General features: G+C 38.9%; 1 protein-coding gene across 1 annotated transcript; it reads right to left on the reverse strand.

Moving 5' to 3' along the window:
• Positions 1-4,975: 4,975 nt before the first annotated feature.
• On the reverse strand, positions 4,976-16,474 carry Or5v1 (olfactory receptor family 5 subfamily V member 1). Its single transcript, XM_006998344.3, has 2 exons — positions 16,337-16,474; positions 4,976-6,882 (listed from the first exon to the last, which is right to left on the reverse strand). Exon 2 carries the CDS (start codon positions 6,826-6,828, stop codon positions 5,875-5,877), a length of 954 nt encoding a protein of 317 aa, XP_006998406.1. The 5' UTR covers positions 6,829-6,882; positions 16,337-16,474; the 3' UTR covers positions 4,976-5,874.
• Between the last annotated feature and the right edge of the window lie 4,482 nt (positions 16,475-20,956).

A 20,956-nucleotide genomic window follows, 5' to 3' on the forward strand; every position in this document is an offset into this window, starting at 1 on the left:
CTTATTAAAATATTTATAGCATTTCAATAACATGATCATTTGAGAGCTCCCTAATGAGTCCCCAAGGGACCCACTAGAGAACAAACTTTCTTGACAGGAACAAATTTCCAGGAGACCATTTCGGTTGCAGGAAAAGTGAAAACCAAAGGCTCTAATCAGCTGCAGTGTGCTCTGTATACAGTGAGTGTATTATTTCCCAGTACAAATGTCTAAGAATGAAGAATCTCAGTGCAGATTAGCTGTGTTTTAAAAAGACTGTGCTGGTGATCAAAGAATTTGAGTTCCAAATTGTTTAATTCTTTATTTTGTGTTTAAATAGGTTAAAATAATATAATAAAATATTTCTAATAGACTTTTTCAGTTTTTTAATATTTTATTAAATAATAATCAACCAGATGATGGTGGCATATGCCTTTAATTCCAGCACTTGGGAGACAGAGGTGGATTGATCTACAGAGTGAGTTCGAGGACAACCAGGGTTACACAGAGGAATCTCATCTAAAAATAACAAAATAACAACAACAACAATAAAACAACAAAAAACCAATAATCTCTGTTCATAATTTTCAATATAAAGTAGTATAAATGCTAAGACTACAGATTTTTAATAAGATGTGCATATCAAAAATTGACCAAAGGAAACAATTCTGATCTGGGTAACAATTCTGGAACTCGATTGTTTATCAATGATGACAATTTCAGGACCTCCCTGCTGCTATGATGATAAGTGGGTTGAAGTATGAATTAATGATATTAAGTAGAGTCACAAGCAATAAACCTTCTAGAAGCAGCTGTCATCAGTCACCTAACATAATAACCATGTGTTCTTTTCCAAAGTTATTTTTCAAAGTATTTTGCATTTTATTTTCCTTTTAAATTACTTCATTTTACAAGAAGGAAGTCACTATAGAAATTGTTCTGGTATTCAGTCATGTTTTATCCAAGTTAAATCCTATGTCTTCCAACTGTAAGTCTAATCAGGGTAGTGGTTTCAGTGCCTATTTTCACAGGTATTTATTTATAGTGGCCAGTGATCTCAATCCCTTCCTTGTCCACAGAGATTAAAACAGAATGGGACACTACATCAGAGGAAAGTAAACATTGACTGATTTATTTCATTGAAAGTTTTAAAATGTAAAAAATATAGGTTCTGATTATTAGTAACATAATCACACTCACTCTGCCTCCTCCTCCAAAGAATGCAGCCATAAAAACCTGAACAACCTAAAGAATCTACTTAAGCAATTTGGAAAGTAAAGATAAGCAGGCAGATTGAGGAAAACTACAAGAATTTAAAGAACCACCAGAGGTTTCCAACCTCTCTCAGGACAGGATCTAACAAAATCAAAATCAAAACACCAAAACATCACAGCTAGCTCTATAGCAGAGGGAAAGAAAACTCTAGAAAGAGCCCTCTAACTCTGTCTGAGTCAAGGAACCTGAAAAGTAATTCTTATACTCAGAAGCAGAAAGATAAAAGCCAAAAGTTGTATCTGTCATGGTTTCCCTAGAGAAAGAGAACCAGAAGACAATCGCATGTGCATATTAGGCAGTGGATATTTTAGTACATTGGCTCACTTGATTATGGAGATTCTCAAGTTCAAAACCGCAGAGCAGATAAGCAGTAGACTCAGGAAGGAGCTGATGTCACAAGACATGTCCAAAGGCTATCAGCTTGAACACCAAGGAAAAGAAAGTGCTGTAATTCAAGTTCCATTTCTTTCATTTATATTTTATTGATGTTGTTTTGTTGTGTTGTGTTTTCATGCCCACCCAATTCCATGGTAATAGTAGCATGGATTTCAGTGGGAACAGTACTCAGGAGTTGAAGCTATCAATTTACAATACAGAGCTACACTTCCATTACAGTGAAGCTGAACAAATCACAGTCCTGTTCATATTCATCTGTCTTCCTCCTCTCCATCTTCTGTCTCCCCTATACACAGAGTGATATTATTTCTGCCCATCTCTCATCACGGAAGATCTTTCCATCATATAGTGTCTTCTTAAATTTCTTTTTTTTTTTTTTAGTGTCTTAAACATTTCTTTGTAGAGGTCATCTACCTCCTTGGTTAGGTTTATTCCTAGATATTTTATGAGAGGAGTGGGCAAACAAAGGGGAGATAAGATGTCCATCATCTCCAGCACAATAAACCAGCAAATTACTAACACTAAATAAAAATTCCTAACACTAATAAAAAATCAAAAGAATGGAAAATAGTGCAACCAACCACAGAAATAACCAACGCAATCACAGGACTTAGTAAACATCTCTGATAGTAACTCTGGTTGTAAATTGCCTTAGCTCTCCAATTAAATGATGTAGACTAGTAGTCTACAGTAAGAAATAAGATCCAACTACCTGTTGTCTCTAAGAAATGCCCTTCACTGCCGAAGACACCACAGACAAGAGTTAAAGAATGAAAGCCAACATATCAGGCAAATGGAAGCCAACTTGATGTAGCCATTCTGATAACTGATAATGCAGAATTCAAACCAAAATTGATTGGAAGAAATAAAAAGTCAACTAAACATAAGGATTCAATGAAAAATATATAAGAAAATATATCATATATATATATGATATATATGTGTATGTATATATATATATGTATATGTATATAGGAACTGGATGGTGAAACTCCTGACTATAAATCAAATATAGGTGGATGCAGAAGGACATATAGAGCTGGGTGTGATGACACACATCTGAAAACCCAACACTATGTAGGCAGAGGCAAGAAAAATGCTGTAAGTTGGAGCTAACCTACATAACAAGATCCATCTCAAAGCCCAAAACAAAGTGGACTCACTGCTGGATTCTATGAGATCAACAAAGAAGAGTTAACACCATCACTTCCTCAAATTGTTCCACAAAATAAAAGAATTGCATTGACTCTGTAAATCGCTTTGGGGAGTATAGCCGTTTTTACAATATTATTTCTGCCAGTCTCTCGGTGTGGAAGATCTTTTCATCATCTAGTGTTTTTTTTTTTTTTTCAATTTCTTTTTATAGTGGCTTAAAACTTTCTTTGATAGAGATCATCTACCTCCTTGGTTAGGTTTTTTTCCTAGTTATATTATTCCTAAGCTATTATAAATAAGTTATCTTTCCCAATATTTTCTCACCAAGTTTGTTATTGGTGTATATACAACTATTGACTCTATGTATTGATTATCAGGCAACTTTATTGAAAGTGTTTATCATATTTAATTTTTCTGGTTGGCTCTGTGGGGTATTTCAAGTGTCATTTACATGTCATTTACAAATAAGCAAAGTTAACTTCTTACTTTCTAATTTTTATCTATGTTGTATCTCTCTTTTATTTTAGTGGTCAAACAGCAAATTTGCTGTATTTAATAAAAGTTATTTTGAGGTATGTTCCATCAATTCCTATTTTCTTCAAGGCAACTTATTATGAAGCTGTTGCACACCGGCAGATGCTTTTTTTACATCTCTTATGATTATATGATTTTTTGCCATTACTTTTATTCATATTGTATATTACATGTTTGATTTACACATTGTGATTATTAGTTTTAAAGGCCAAATTGCCACAACTTGTCTCCCACAGATAAAAACAACTTTGAACACAAGGTATGATTTTAATGTGATTTAATTTAATCTTGAGTTCAGATCGCAAGTATTTTATAGCCTTTTTGAGTCTATGTGCACCAGAAAACTAGTCTGTAGTTCTTACTTGCTTGGTAATAAAATATAAAAACAGTATTTTAATACCTTTCCTTACCAGTTGTTATATTACTAAAAAATTTTACTCCCTCTCAAAATTCCTACTTCATTTTCTACATATTTTAATTTTATCATGGTTTTCTACATTTCTAGAAAAATTTTCCTAAGCTTAAGAAAGTCTATATAATAGCTATGTGAACCTAAAAAAATCCCATTGGGATATTCCATATTTTGATAGAGTTAGGAATATGATCTGAAATACTTGACTGTCTTTCCAACATGATGGTGTTCAATTTGGCCCATGTAGCAGATGACAAAACTAAAATTAATTACCCAATTATCTGGAAGTGAAATAACATATCATCACAGTTACATTTCTCTGTCAAAATCAAAGAAAAAGCTGAATATAATCTAGTGGTATTCATATTTAGATAAGCATATGAATCCATAGATACTGTGGCAGCGTACAGAAGACCTGCACAGATTCAAACCAGACAAAATCCCAGTATAGAGAAGAGGATGTAGACACAACGTCCCACCCATACCAAGGAGCTACCTGCAAAGGGAAAATCAGTTTTCCCCAATGGAGTGACGTTGGGTGTATCAACTACACTCTAGGTCAGGCCCCATGACCAGGAGTTGTTGGCCAACAAAAAGCCAATTACATGTTTCTCTTTCTCTCTCTGTCTCTCTGTCTCTCTCTCTCTCTCTCTCTCTCTCTCTCTCTCTCTCTCTCTCTCTCTCTCTCTTCTCTCCTCTCTCTCTTCTCTCTCTCTCTCTCTCTCTCTCTCTCTCTCTCTCTCTCTGTATGTGTGTCTGTTTCTTTTCTTTTTTGGCCTTTTAATCTCACTGTTTGTTTATTTTGATGTTTGTCTCTGCTTTTAAGAAAGAAAGAAAACATAAAATTGGGTAGGTGGGCAGTGGGAAGTATCTGGGAGGAGTTGAGGGAAGTAAAAAAACATGATCAAAATATATTACATGAAAATGTTTAATTAAAAAAGGAGAGAAAGGTAGAAACTAAATGTTGAATGTCTTTGCTATTCATTTTACCTAATGTGGTGTGGTATACAGTGCATAAATTAGTACATTCTTATTTGATGAAATAAAATAGCTACAATTTCTTCTATATTCTAAGCTATCCTTATTTTAAAAAATAAATTTTGAAAGCATTACTTACAAAGAAAAGAATAAATGTATGACAAACAATTAAGGAGTGCCATTCACATTTTTTTTTATTTTTTCATTGTGTGTGCTTGTGTGTGTGTGTGAGTGTGTGTGTGTGTGTGTGTGTGTGTGTGTGTGTGTGTGTGTGTCCACATATGTGCCCTGGTGTGTGAATGAAGGCCAGAGAATAAATTGTAGGTTACCATTTGAGACCTTTACCTGTTGAGCCACTTCATAGGCTCATTCTTTTAGACATAGGAAATATAGTACTGTTGCTAAAATTCCTAGCCACAGGGAGATGTAAATAGTATCTACCCCTTCTCCTAAGTCCGAAGGGCAAACAAAGGCACAACTGTGCCGAAGTTCACTCTGGGAATGAGTTTTTTGAGCTTACTTACAGAGCATAGGTGAAAGGTAACTTACAAGAGTGTGGATGCTCCTCCTCCAATAGGCTGCATCTGAAAAGCATTACCAAGTGGGGATTAGGACTCCTCCAGAGCCCCATAGATGGAGACTCCTCCCCTGGCCTATATACTCTAGCCCCTCCCTGAGTCCATACAACAGGTGGTAGGGAGCACCTGGAAACTCAGTTAGGATGTTGTAACTTCTCAACCCTCCATAAGAGGGTATGAACAGTAAACAATCTCAGATGGTATGATCTTTTGTAAGGAATTGCAGTTGAATGTCAAAAGATGGCAGTTACTTGGCTTGGAGGACAGTCATTTGTGGTAAGTAGTAAACCATAAAATCTGCCCAGTAAATATGGCATAAGAGGGGAATCATCTTTTGATGAAGATTCCAAAATGGAAAAGACGAATAAAAAGGATAAAACTAAAAGAAGTAACTACTTAAGAGACTAACAAAAGCTCAGATATGTACACTTAGGGTTGAGTGTGCCAACTCTTGCAATCTGTGTCCAAATATCGCAATCAGGTTTCAAGTGAAACATGACTAGCAACAGCTGAGTGGTATAAAAGTTAACTTTCTAATGTAAGACTATTGACTACAGGTAAGAGAGGTTACATATCAGAGGAGAAAACTGGTGGCTGCCATTTTCTTCCTATGGTCTTCACAGCCTCTTTGATGTCCTTATTTCTCAGTGTATAAATTACAGGATTCAGCATGGGGGTGACGACACTATACAGCACTGAGATCAATCTGTCTTTCTCTAGTGAATAAGATGAGATGGGCCGCACATATGTGAAGATGGCACTGCCGTAATAGAGAAGAACAATAAGCAGGTGGGAGGCACAGGTGGAAAATGCTTTGTGCCTCCCCTCAGAGGAGCGGATCCTCAGGATGGTTGAGATAATGTAAAGGTAGGAAAGGATGATGCACAGGAAAGGAGTCCAACCTATGAAGATCCCAATGGACAACAAAGCCAGTTCATTGATGGAAGTATCCCCACAAGACAAGATCAGCAAAGGGGGTATGTCACAGAAGAAATAATTGATCCGATTGTTACCACAGAAGGGCAGGTGGAAGGTCAGAACTGTGTGCACCACTGAGTTGAGAAACCCACCTGTCCAGCACGAGGCTGCTAACCAGCTGCACAGGGCCTTGTTCATGATAAATGAATACCTTAAAGGTTTGCAGATAGCAATGTATCGGTCATATGCCATTGCTGCCAGGAGTAGACATTCTGAGCCTACAAAGAAAATGAATGCAAAGAGTTGGACCACACAGCCTCCATAGGAAATGGTTTTCTTCTCTGACAAAAGGTGCACCATCATCTGGGGGACGTTAGTAGTGGTGTAGCAGATGTCAATAAAGGCGAGGTTTCCTAGGAAATAATACATGGGTGTATGTAGGTGGGAATCAGCCATGGTCACCAAGATGATAAAAATATTCCCTCCTAAAGTGCATATGTAAGTCAGAAAGAAAATGGTGAAGAGTAAAAATTGCAGTTCATTCAGGTTGGAGAACCCCAAGATGATGAATTCAGATGGAGCTGTTTGATTCTTTCCTTCCATGATGTCAGCTGCTTTCTCTTTGTAAATTTTACAAAAAGATGCATAGATAATAGCCTGCAAACCAAGAAAACAAGGGCTGTTATCAATAATGTCACCACCAACTACATTGGATACCAAACCACAAGTGGAACACTTCTTTGCAAGACACAACCCATACCTGCCACTCATGACATATATACATACTCCCAGTGTTTCACCCAGTAATCCAGTCCCTATGAAATACACAGTACTACTATTTTTAATTGAAAATAAACCACAGCAGGACTCTCTGTCATTGAAGGGTACTGTCTTGATAATGGCTAGGTCAAGCTCTTCTGCATTTTCTTGGTAATGTGTAGACACATTGCATGGTATAGTTTATAGAATGCCTGGGCTTCAGATCCTACAGTACAGCGATCTCTGCTCCTCCTTCCTATCATTGCATAAGAACATACAATATGTGTCTTTTTCTCATTAAAATTAATGTGTTTGCAGAAAGATTCAAGTCAATATACCACATAGGTATTTGTACATCCATGTTTGTTTCTGTACTTGTCACAATAACTACAAATGGAACAAACCTAAATATCTGCCAACAGATGATTGATGATTGGATTTTTTTAAGTGTGATTATATATATATATATATATATATATATGCAATGAAATTTTATGGTAAATAATCAGTTAATATTATTCCATATAAATGCTTTAATCCTGAATTAGACATAAATCAATAATGCTGGTCTGACATTAGATACAGCAAATAGCTAGAGTCATTTAAGGAAAGTGGTTTTACAAAGTAAGTACCAGGCCAGAGAGATGGCTCAGCAAGTAAAGGAGATTGCAGACAAGGCTGAGGACTTGAGTTCAGGCTTCAGGACCCGTCTGGTAAAAGGAAAGGTTCAGCTGCCTCAAGTTATCCTTTGACCTACACACACATGTGCACCACAGAACACCAAACACATGATAAATAAACAAGTAACTAAATAAATAGTAAAAAGTACAGGTTATTTTTATCCTGTTGTTACCTATTTTTCTGATTCTACTGAAAACCATTGTTCAGTCTTAGAAGTGATTAAAAATATGGCAAACTTTTTTATTTCCCATTCTTATTAATTAATAACATTATTTCATTTACTTGGTACCTGATAAATTTCAATAGTGAGCATGCTAAATTAGATTATCTGAGTTTGGGATCTTGTCACTTGTACTTTTATAAATTTTTCAAAGATGGATGCCTGTTTTAGTTACATTTCTATTGCTATGATAAACACCATAACCAAAAGAAACTTGGGGAGGAAAAGAGTTTGTTTGAGCTTTGTCCATCACTGAGGGAAATCAGGGCAGGAACTCAAGGCAGGAACCTGGAGGTAGGAAATGAAACAGAAGCCATGAAAAAGTGCTGCTTACTGGCTTGCTATCCAGGGTTTGTTCAGCTTGTTTTCTTACAACCCAGAACCACCTGCCTAGAGGTGGAGCCACCCACAGTGAGCGGGACCCTACCACAACAATCACTAAGAAAAACAAAATGCTCTAGAAACTTTCTCACAATCTGGTGGGGGTATTTTGCCAAATGAGGCTCCCTCTTCCCAAATGATTCTAGCTTGTGTCAAGCTGACAATAAACTAACCAAGATGATACCAATCTTGGAAATTCAAGAGCCATTGGCTGATTCAAGATTCCTTCTGTTTGGCGAACCATTTTAAGTACCATATAGAGTTTTCTGCCACTATCTTTTTACTTGTTCATTTGGATGGCTGGTTGGTTGGTTGATTTGGTTTGGTTTTGAGATAGGGTCTCACCCTGTAGCACTGGCTGGCATTACTACTCACTACGCAAACTAGACTGGCCTTGCATTTGTACAGATCAGCCTGCCTTTGGCTCCCAAACCATTAAGGGCATGTGCCATCACACCTGGCTTCAGCTACTGGTTCACAAACCCAGTGGAATGCAACAGCATTATCTCTCTCATTTTCTATGAATCACAGAATCAGCAGAAGTAACATTGAAGGGTTCACAACACGCCCCCACGGTCGCATATACCAGGCAGACACTTCCGCCTAGCCAATTCCAGGTCAGGATAGGCATTTCCGGGTCAAAGCATCTTGTAACCAGGATACCCGGCAGACCTGGACACCTCCGCCTAGCAAGTTCCTGGTCAAGGCGTCTCGCGTGGCCAGGATTCGTGACGTTACATGGCCACGTAAGCGCGCAACATGACCATGTGGTCTACGCACACGCATGGAGTAGTGACATGACCTGGCCACGCCCCCAGCCAGTTTTAAAGTGGAGCGCCATGCTTCCCAGTTTCTCTTCTTCTCCACGCATGTGTCTCTCCCACAGGCCTGCGCACTCTATCCCTTTAACTCTAATAAACTCTATAAGCGGATCCTGTCGTGTTTCGTGACATTTCCTTGCAGGGTAAGAACACAACGCAGCTAAATAACTAACGTTTTGGTGCCGAAACCGAGCGGGCACTTCCCGGCGTCCTGCGCCTGGAAGTCCGCAAATCGGATAATCTGCTCCGTACGCGACAGACCGCTCTCCATTCGCCTGAATCACATCCAAATTGCATCCAACACCGCTTTCTTTGATTGGTGAGTTCCCCCATTTTTCGGCCAGCGTAAACGGTTTCCTGAATCTGTGAGAATGACCGTTGATCGTCCGGCGCCTCACACGTGTTCTTGAGACTGGGGGTGCCCCCGACCACGGTCTTCATTGGCTACGATCAGCCCCTATCGCAGGCCTAACTTTTCTAGCCATCTCCCACGTCTGCAGCCTGAGATATTTCTCACGTTGGGGCCACCGTCGGGGTGCGCCCCGGGGAGCCACGTGATGTCGACTGGTTCATCCTCCCAACAGGGAGGCAAACGCCGTCCGGATTCTCAGAAATTCCATTCCCTCACCGTGGAGGGGGCCACTGCCTCTCGCTGACGAGTGGAGAAGCAGGTCGTGCTCGGTATCTGCCCTTGACCCTGGGGACGCCTGAGGTCTTGGCTCTGGATCACGTTTATTTTTTATTTTTTTTATTATTTTTCTGCCTCCGCTGCAGACATGGGAAACAAGGCTTCCAACCCTGTTAGTCCTTCCTCTCCGTTAGGCTGTCTTGTTGAAGCTTTAAAACCTCTCAGTTTAATGCCTTACATAAAGATTTCTAAGCTAACTCGTTTATGTTCAAAAAAGTGGCCAAAGTATGCTTTAAAAAATAACAAAGGGCCGCCGAGCAGCTCCTTAGATCCCGATATTTCATGGGAGCTCTCTAATCACTGTCGGCGTTCAGGCAAATGGAAAGAGTTGCTTTCTTCTTTCTCAATGCTAAACTATCTCTTCTCGTTTCCTTCTCTCCTGCTCATATGCTCCTAGCTATACGTAAACAAGAGGATTCTCTGACTCCGGAATCTCTGACTCTAGATCTTGCTAAGGAACCAATAATTAAAATTCATGCTCCATCCTCTCTCTAACAGAACTCTCTCAGGTAGAAAGTAAGCTGGGTTCTTATACATCTAATTCTGTTTCCTTTATTAAACAGTTTCAATATATAACTCAATCTTATAGTTTCACCTTTCATGACTTCCTGAGGAGCTCAGGTGTGTATGGGAGCAAGCTAGGACTCTGCAGACGAAATTCATCAAACTAACCTTTCACACCCCCCAGGAGCTGAGGCGGTTCCTGACCAAGAGCCACACTGGGACTACAACACCCAGAGTGGCTGTCTAGCCAGAGATAGGTTTATTACCTGTCTCCTGACAGGTCTCCGTAAGGCTGCCCTAAAACCAGTAAATAATTCAGGATAAGGACGAAAATCCGTCTCTTGTTCCCCAAACCTCCCCGACTAAAACTTAAGCAAGGCTCCTGACCCCACAGGCAAAAGAGTCATCTGTGGCATTTAAGGTGTGCCAGGGAAAAGAAAAAAAGCCCGAAAACAGAATTGCCAAGTGCTGGCACTCGCTGACTTCCAAAAGCTGTTGGGTCCCTGTTTTAAGTGAGGAAACGGCCACAGGCTAGCAAATGCCCTGCCAGGCCATCAACAGCCTTGTTAAAAGTGCCGCCTAGAAAGATAGAGTCAGCTGACTGCCCCCAGGCACCAAGATGCATGGGTACATCAAGCTAAGACCTCCAACAGACCTAGGCTTGGCTACAGACATGGCAGGGAACCCAGAACACAGCAGGGAAGCGATCTGTTTCTTTCCTTCTGGACACCAGAGCCATTGACTCAGTCCTGGGAGTTTTGGGATGCCACCTCCTTTTTTGTCGGGGTTGGGGAACAGCCTTATCTACCTCAGCAGACACTGCCATTTAATTGTATTTTCAGAGGCATCCCTCTCACACATACATTCTTAGTGGTGCCAAGTTGCCCTGTACCTTTAATGGGGAGGGATCTCCTAGCTAAGGTAGGAGCATCCATTTCTCTTGCTCCACACATTCGCCTTCTCCCAGACACGCCAGGAGCTCTCCTACTTCTCCTCCAAATGTCACATGCCTCTATCTGGACAGGCCAAATCTACCTCAGACAAATGCCAACTCCAAAATAAAATAATAATGATTCTTTCTCTCTAAGCTCTTTCTATGTCAACAGTATCTTGTTAAACGGAAGGTCCCCAGCAGCAGCACGAGGAGACGGCAGAACGTCATTCCAGGACCTCCACCATCATCCCCGGACTTCACAAGATACCCCTCATCCCCCCAAGAGCCAACCAATGCCCACTATTCAGCTGGAAGCAGTCTTTGAGAGAAACGTCGCCCCCGTACCCAGTCAACCACAATTTTTTCTTTTTTAAAAAATAAAAGAGTCGGGAATGAAGGGTTCACAACACGCCCCCACGGTCGCATATACCAGGCGGACACTTCCGCCTAGCCAATTCCAGGTCAGGATAGGCATTTCCGGGTCAGGGCGTCTCTCGTAACCAGGATACCCAGCGGACCCGGACACCTCCACCTAGCAAGTTCCGGGTCAAGGCGTCTCACGTGACCAGGATTCGTGACGTTACATGGCCACGTAAGCGCACAACATGACCACGTGATCTACGCACACGCGTGGAGTAGTGACATGACCTGGCCACGACCCCAGCCGGTTTTAAAGTGGAGCACCATGCTTCCCAGTCCCTCTTCTTCTCCACGCACGTGTCTCTCCCACAGGCCTGAGCACTCCCTGACCCTTTATTTCTAATAAACTCTATAAGCGGATCCTGTCGTGTTTCGTGACATTTCCTTGCAGGGTAAGAACACAACGCAGCTAAATAACTAACAAACATAGCAGATGAAAAGACATTTTTCTTTCTCCCACAAGGATGTACATAAAATTGGTGGCAGAAATTTTAATTTGTTTTACTTAGTGACCGCAGAATGTTCTTTAAAAATACATTGTTTTGTTTTTAAGACAATTAAAGATCATACAATTGGATATTTTAACTACACCATTACAATTTTATAGTTTATTCTTTTACTTATTAATGTGCTGTGTCCAGCCCCACTGAATCAACAATTAAAGCCTAATTGTTACCAAACATCCAGTCTTCTTCTACTTGAACACTTATTTTAAAAAATCAAATCCTAGTGTGTTTGTGCAATTCTTGGCCAAGCTGAAAATTATTTCAAATTTTATGTTTGTGTTGGTAAAAGATACTCTTCCAGAGTCTAGGCTAAGTCAATTAATGAAAATATTTTTAATTATAAGGAAAATTACTACATAACAACCCAATTACCAAATTATACCATATATGTGTGTTTATGATGTTTATCACATAAATTATATAAATAAGATAAGTAAAATGTAATTTTATTTTATGTCATTTTAAATAAAAGATAATATTTTGTATTTATTCAAACTATGTATTTTGTTGATTACCCTGACCTATACACAGTTTTACACATTTTACAAGTCTGAGGGGCCCCCAACTGGATCAGCCCTCTGAATAGATCTCTGAAGTATTCGAAGGCCACCTGGCCAAACATCCTAATTGTCATGCTAGAAACACCATCCAAAGACTGAGGGAACCGGTCAGGCCCCAGGTGGAGCTCCAGGAGTCCAATTGGTGAGAAAGAGGAGGGTTTGTATGAGCGAGAATTGTTGAGACCAAGGTTGGAAAAAGCACAGGGACAAATATCCAAACGAAAGGAAACACATGAACTATGAACCAATAGCTGAGGAGCCCCCAACTGGATCAGGCCCTCCGGATAAATAAGACAGTTGATTAGCTTGATCTGCTTGGGAGGCATCCAGACAGTGGGACCAGGTCCTGTCCTTGGTGCATGAACTGGCAGTTTGGAACTTGGGGCTTATACAGGGACACTTGGCTCAGCCTGGGAGGAGGGCACTCGACCTGCCTGGACTGAATCTACCAGGTTGAACTCAATCCTCAGGGGAGTCTTTGCCCTGGAGGAGATGGGAATGGGGGGTGGGCTGGGGGGAAGGTGCGCGGGGGGGGGGGGGGGGGGGGGTGGAGAACAAGGGAATCCATGGCTGATATGTAAAATTAAATTTAATAAATAAATTAAAAAAAATTTTACAAGTTTGAAAAGCAGTTTGTATTTTTAATTGTTTCCTTCACTTCTTGTGAACTACTGTGAAGATTTTCAGTGGTGGGGAAGGCAAATTGGATAAAGATCTTCATTTTCATAATGTAATATCTCTCATAAAAATAAATGAATTTAATGCTACAAGATTCATTCCACAACAGAAAAATGTCTAAATTCTATTCTCTGGTCCATATCTTATCCCAGTACTTATCACTGCCTCTGCTTTCAAGTTATTTTTTAAAAAGTTTTTGTACTTCTACAGAAAATTTAAGCCAATTCTGGAGGTTCATGTTTTCTGTTCATTTTATTTAGCAAACATGTTTTCATAACTTTTTGCCTGCTGCATATGGGCATGTTTACTAAAGATGACAAATAAGACAACATTTTATCATGCACTAAAACAGTATATTGAAGGTTGTCTTGCATAAAATAATTGGGTTGGAAAGAAATGGAGTAGCTGGGTGACATCAGGGGATGCAGTCTTTAAAATTCAAAATGAGCAAGAAAGACAAGTTTAGGATAATAACTGACATATGTTAAATACTTTTTAAAAGAGTCATGTGATGAGTCTCATGGCATCTCATTCTGACATACACACACACAAAAGTAAATATAAAAGGATATGCCAGGTTAAAAGAAAAAAGTTAAATAAATTACAGGGATTAAATAATTTTCTTAAAATGATATTGATAAAAATGACAATATTGAGAGGTGCATTTTATCAGTTTGAAGCCATAATGAGTGTACTGTGCTCCTGGTTTTACAAATGCTCTGTGGAATTGCTCACTGAAACAAAGACATCAGGAAGCATTCTAGAGATGGGGTAGATCATGGTTCAGTTGTGGCCATGTTAAACTGGAGGCATCTTTAAGATATCCACGAAAATATTTCTTGAGAGAATTGGTACTTGAACTTCAGAAAAAATGTATGTACTGGAGAGATAAATTGTAATACACCAACATGCATGTGCATGGGAGAGGATGAGTAGAGAAAAAAAGTAACATGGAGTTGAACATTTTTTAAGGACTCAATTAATTTGCCACACTGATTAAGTAAACAAAAAGACTGACAAGGAAAAAATAATCGAATGAAGAAATCCAGGGAAGCACTGAATTGAAGTTGGAGTATAAAGCCTGGAACACAGAAGCTGTTTGTAAATACAGGAAAAGCCCTAGTTATCTCTCTTGACTGTTTCTCATGAGGTACTTTTCCTGTTGATGACTGTCTCTTCTTGGACAGGCCTGATGACATGACATCAGCAATCTACCTACAGATGAGTGACAGAGAAAGCAGCTGGGTCACCGTTCCACCTCCCACTTCAGTGTCAGCTTCACACTCAAGAACAAACTGCTTTCTCCAAGTAAGGCCCCAAGGCACATATTTTGACTCCTAGGAAAACACCCAAGACTCCTGTGCCCTGAGATCTTTTCTCCTATCCTTATTTGTTCCAGACCATCAGCTCTCAGGTGGTAAAGTAGCTGTATAGAATAACTAAAACCATGAATGTTTCTCTCTAGGGTTACTTGCCTTGAAACAATAAAGTTTTCTCAGGCTAGGCTTCATAAGTTTAGTATTTATAGATACTCAACTTGTATGTTTCTTCCTGACCCACTTTCTGTCTGCCAATCTTTATTTGTTCAAACCTCAGTTTAAATGTCACCTTTCTCTTTAATTACAAAAGATGTTACTCCCATCCTGGAAACTCTAGGGACCTTTGTTTCAATATCATCTACAAAATTTAAACACAATTTGTTTATTTTTTACTTTTATCACCTATTCTGACCATTAATATTTTCAGAATAGATACTCTGTCTTGTGTATTTTCTAATAGAATAATGAACATATGTCTTAAAACATTCAACAATAGCCCAAACCTGTTAGAATGTCAAATCTTAGTAAATCCCCCCCCAAAAAAAGGCTAAAAAGAAAGAAAGAAAGAAAGAAAGAAAGAAAGAAAGAAAGAAAGAAAGAAAGAAAGAAAGAAAGAAAGAAAGAAAGAAAGAAATGTACTTCTCTTATACCTGGTCAGAATGCTGATGCACTTAGGGAAAAGTTCCTAACAAACATATCACTATTCTCATAGAAATCAAAGGAGTTAAGAAATGTATTATTATAAAGAAGTACTAAGGTCACACAGTTAACAAATTCACACTAAAACCAGAAAAACAGTCTTTCCATTTTCAAATAGAACCAAATCCTGTAAGTGGTCCCAAATGAAGTAGGTTAGCTCACCACCAAGCAATCTGTGCTCAATAATCAAAGAGCAAATATTCACTCAGAGATACGTGGGAAATGACCTATTTCTCTTGCAAAACTAGGAAACAATATAACACAAGAAAAAAAAACAGAAATTTTTTAGGAATCTTACATGCTAAGAACTCAAGAATGGTTTCTAAGCACCCATGGGGACAGTTTTTAAAAATATTCATGGGGAAAAAACTGCCTCTCTGGGAACTTTCATTTCTAAGGGATCTAATATCTCTCCTTATAGAGTGTACTCAAGAAAACAACCTTAGAAATGCAGAATCTTTATATAGCACAGATCATCAAAACTATATCTTCTGCAGAGCACTGGGGGGGTGTATCATCTGTTACTTATAATTGAGAGCACATAACAATCATATAAAATTGTCATACAAAAGCCCAACAATCAATAAGAGCTAGATGCAAGAGTATTAGATGATTCTTGTAAGAAACTCAAAGTATCTTCCTGACTATTCTCTGCAATCCAATCAGTAGTTTAGTGCCGTTTATTGAATAAGGAATCAGCAGGCCAGCAAAGACCCATTACATAGAAATTAACCAACATTAAAGAATCTCCCCAGTTTGCACACTCAACCCATTCCAGCCCCTCTCATTCTGGGACAGAATGTTTGGATTCTTCACCTTAGAAGCCCTCTGGTCCTTACACTTTCCTCTCCCAGGACTCAGTCTTTCATCAAAAGATCAAGGCAAAAAAGTCTATCTCTGAGAATAATGGAGTTATAACTAAGCAAATAAAAACTACTTACTTAGCTATGATCAAAAGCACTCAGCAGGGATCACCACACAGACTCCAAGAGATGGTGTAGAAGTGCTTTTAAGAGTGCAGAGTAATATCCCTAGAGAGTCCTAGAGTGTGGAGAGCAGCCCCAGTCTCTGCAGGCCAGTTCATGTGACAGTGCCCTCCAGACACAGAAGAGCTCACATCCTGCTTTTGTTTTGTTTTTCCTATTTTCTTCCACAGGATGAGGCAGTTGCCTTATGTGGATCTGAGCAGCACAGAATTTGTTCTAGTTTCCTTCTTCCTTACTGTGACTTCAAGAGCTCCTGACTTCTTTCTGAAACTGATATCTTGACTGTGCCCAGTATATGTCTCTTTTCAGTACAATGTGAGAAAGTGAGAAAACCAGGCCAACACTGAGCACTGATCCCCCTCTGCACATTTCCCTTTTTCTCTTCCCCAGCTGCCACTCTGATGAAATGTTCCTTGTTGAAAATAAAGATATGGGTATGGGTTTGTTTACATTTAAAGTATGGTTAAAGGGTTAATTTACAAGATATTTAAAATTTAACATAGTGCCCAGATCTTTTATCTTTCCATCCAATACCAGGTTCAGTGTTCCAGTTTTATCCCCCTAAAATACATGCATAAAAGATCTCCTATTTTATATAGCCTTGGTTTGGACATTTGTTCCCACTGGGTGTGTAAGGGGGGACCTTAGAGCAGGTAAAATTTGCCTAACCTGTGGGCTGCAAAACCCACTGGTAACAAGCGGTAGTCATTGGTATAAAGAAAATGCAGTCCTGACACTAACATGCTTTTGACCATCTACCGTCAGCCTTCAAACAGCATTCACTGTATAATGAGAGCAGAGGGAGCACAGTGCGGTCCAAATGTGACCCTTTACTACTGAAGCTGCCCAGGTAAATACCAATGTTAGAGACCTAGAAAGAAGATCCTCTATTTCCTTAGTTTTTCTTTTTTCTTTTTCCCTTTTGGTCTCCCTATTGACCCTAGTTTTTGTTCTTTTTTTATTAATGTTTTATGATAGCATGGAGAATTATTTATGCATTCTTACATTTTTGAGACATAAGTATCACATTTGTTCCACCTTATCATCCCTCCTATACTCCCTTCCCTCATACCCAAAGCCTGCTGATCTACTTCCTCTCCACAAAATAGTCCCATCTTCCATATTTATGTCACATGCAATCCATTACCAACTTACCAACTCTCCCCTCCTTCCCCGCTCCTTTCCTTCTCCTCTAAGAAAATGTTCTTGTTTCTCATAGACTCATTTCTAGTTTCATGACCCATGTGTATCTATGGCCATACAATACATGCATGCATGCATACATACATACAAAATATGGAGAGATATTATGCATATGAGACAAAACTTTTGTTTTTCTAAGTCTGTCTGATTCCACTTAACATGGTGATTTCTGGTTCTAACCACATTTCTACAAATGCTGTGATCTAATTTCTTTTTCAAGTAAAAAGTCCACCATGTATATGCATCACATTTACACTACTCATTCATCTGTTGATGGAATTTAAGAGGTTTCTACTTCATGGCTATTTTTTTTAAGTGCAGCAAAAAGACAAACAAAAGATGCAAATATCTGGTATGACACCTTAAATTCTCCTGACATATACCTAAGAGACATACAGTTGGGTCATATAGTAGTTCTATTTTTGGATTTTTGATAAAGTTCTATAACAATTTCCATAGTGTCTGCAACAGTTTACAATACCACCAGCAGCATTTGTTGTCATATATTTTATGATAACTATTCTGACTGGGGCAAAATGGAATCTCAAAACAATTCTAACTGGTAATTTCCCAGGATACGGATGTGAAATACTATTTCAATTATTGTTGGCCAGTCCACTTTTGTTTCTTCTTTTGGCTCACTTGTTTATTGATTGCACAATTGGAAGGGAATGTTTTTCTTTGCAGTTCCTTATATATGCTATGTATCATTCTCTATCTAATACAGAATTGATAAAAGTTTCCATTTATAGGCTGTTTCTTCATTCTGTGATAGTTACTGTTGCTATACTGAAGCTCTATTATTTCATGTAATTGCATTTATCAATTCTTGGGATTTCTTTTTGTAATAGTACAGTCTTTTTCAGAAAACTTGAAGCTTTTTTTCCTCTACCAGTTTCAAAGTTTTAGATCTTATATTAAGATCATTGTTCCATTCTGAAATGATTTCCATCAAGAATATGAGATATGGATTTTGTAGTTTTTATGTGAAGAAATCCAATTTCCTATAGTTCATATGTTAAAAAGTTTTCTTCAATATGTTTTTATATATTTTATACCTTTGTGAAAAATTATATGACTCTAGCTATGTCAGTAAACTTCTGGATCCTCAGTTCTATTTCATGTCCCAAACGCATTTTTGCTAGTTCCGTTCTGTGTCTGCAATTATGGCTCTGTAATATAAACTGAGATCAAGTGTTGTAATGCCTCCAGAATTGTCTTTCTGCTTAGAATTCCTTTGGCTCTCTGAGTATTTAGCATATCCATATGAACCTTGGGAATGTTTTTATAGTTTGGTTAAAAACATCATTACAATTTTGGTAATATGTTCATTTTACTACATTAATTCTGCCAAAATATGAGCATTCTATTTCCTAGCATCTCCTTCAGTTTCTTACTTTAGTATCTTAAATTTTTCTTTTTAAACGTCTTTCCCTTCCTTCATTAGGTTCATTCCTACATGTTTCATCTTTAGGAAACCAGTGTAAATGAGATATTTTTCATGATTTATTTGTCAGCTAGTTCATTTTCGTTCTGCTACTTTTTTTTAAAAAAGCGTTTATAAGAGTGTTCTGGCAAAATTGTTAGGACCGTCTATGCATGGGCTCATGTCATCTACAAATTACGATAATTTGACTTCTTTTCCTATTTGTAATTCCTTCTTTTCTCTTGCCTTATTGACCTAGCTACAACCTCAGGTTCTATGTCAAATAAACATAGGGAGACACCTTGTCTTGTGCTCGATTTTAGAAGAAATGCTTTCATTTTTTCTCATTTAGTATAATGTTGGCTATACATTTGTCATATGTAACCTTTATTATAGCTTACTTTTACATGGGCTAACATACCCTAACCCTAACCCTAACCCTAACCCTAACCCTAACCCTAACCCTAACCCTAACCCTAACCCTCACCCTCACCCTCACCCTAACCCTGATGGAGTTATTTTCCCTCTGATGACTTAACAGGTTGGATCAGAAAGGGCTCTAGGGACATTTTTCTCACTTTTCTGCCCAGTGTACTGTCTGATGCAGGTGACAGGTTACTATTATTGGGTTGAATTCCTGCCAGCTCCTCTTTCAGCAATGCTACAACTTCAGAAGTCACCCTCCCCCTTCTCCCATGAATCACCCACTTTCCACACCCACATACTAACAGGAACATGACATTAAGAGTGTGGGCTTGGGAAATTCCCCAACAGTGGTACATTTCCACTAAATATTTTCTAGGACTCTGAGAGTACAGAAAGCAATGAAACCAAGGTAATCTCTCCTGGTTCACAAAGTATACACTCTGAATTTACCTGCCTGAAGCTGCCTCTGTCACTCTTCAAATACAGCTAGTAATTTTTTCCCAGGGGTACCTCAGCCTTTCCCATATGGCCGCATCCTTAGCTTCAGCCGCAGCACTGCCTACTCCCCCTGATGTGTCTGTGAATCTGAGTCCAAATCAGTGGACACAGTGCTTCTTGGAGGAGGGGTGCTCACTTGCTTATTGACTGTAGATGGGAGGCATTTATGGTTCAAGGCATAAAAATGTGTGGGCTTCTGCTCTTGATGGCCAAAAGGGTTGACTTTATAGTCTTCTTTGAAAACGATTCCCACCTGTGAACATGCAAGGAGCTGCAGAGAGTCCCTCGCCAGTGTCTGCTTGCTGCCCAGATCTTAAACCATATTTTTGCAGAGTCCCAAATACTGTACCTGTGGAGTTTAGAAACATTTTGCCTTTCTCTTTGACTCTCCAAAGGGTATCTTCCTCTTCTCTGCTGCTTTTGCCTACTGCCTGGTGTCAAGGTACATTAATTTCTTTTACAAATCTAAGGGCAGTATATCTGGATTTCACTTCCTTCCTCCTTTTCACTGCTTCCTTCCCTACATTTCCACACTATTCGTGCACACCTCACATTCATTTTCAGACTCCAGGTGTCTATGAGCCACCACCTTTCCTGGATGGATTCACAGGGTAGTAAATTTGAGGCTCTGAGTTGCAAATAGCCTTGAAGAAGCTAACACTGGTGTCCTTTCACTGTTACAACAAAGATGGACATTCACATTCCTAAAAACAATTCTCCACACATACTGTTTTCAGGCTGATTTTTTTCACATACTCAACCAACATAACAGGTTAAAAGCAGAAGTAGATAAGAAAATCCAGCAGTAAAAGACATGAAGAATTGTAGTGTGTGATTAAAAACAAAACAAAAAAAACAAAAAACACTCGTCTCAGTATATTTTGGAAAATAGTTGTCTTTCATAAAACAATACTCCTATAATAGGCTAGTATAATCACTTAAGTGAATTATTTTTAAGGTTTTATTTCTAACGTGATAAATACTGAAAGAGAGGAACCACAATTAGGAATTCACCCTAATTC

This window comes from Peromyscus maniculatus, chromosome 21, assembly GCF_049852395.1.
Source record: "Peromyscus maniculatus bairdii isolate BWxNUB_F1_BW_parent chromosome 21, HU_Pman_BW_mat_3.1, whole genome shotgun sequence".
NCBI lineage: Eukaryota > Metazoa > Chordata > Mammalia > Rodentia > Cricetidae > Peromyscus > Peromyscus maniculatus.

Excerpts from the sequence above, each read along its gene's own strand:
- Or5v1 (XM_006998344.3), bottom strand. The coding sequence starts at position 6,828 with ATGGAAGGAAAGAATCAAACAGCTCCATCTGAATTCATCATCTTGGGG.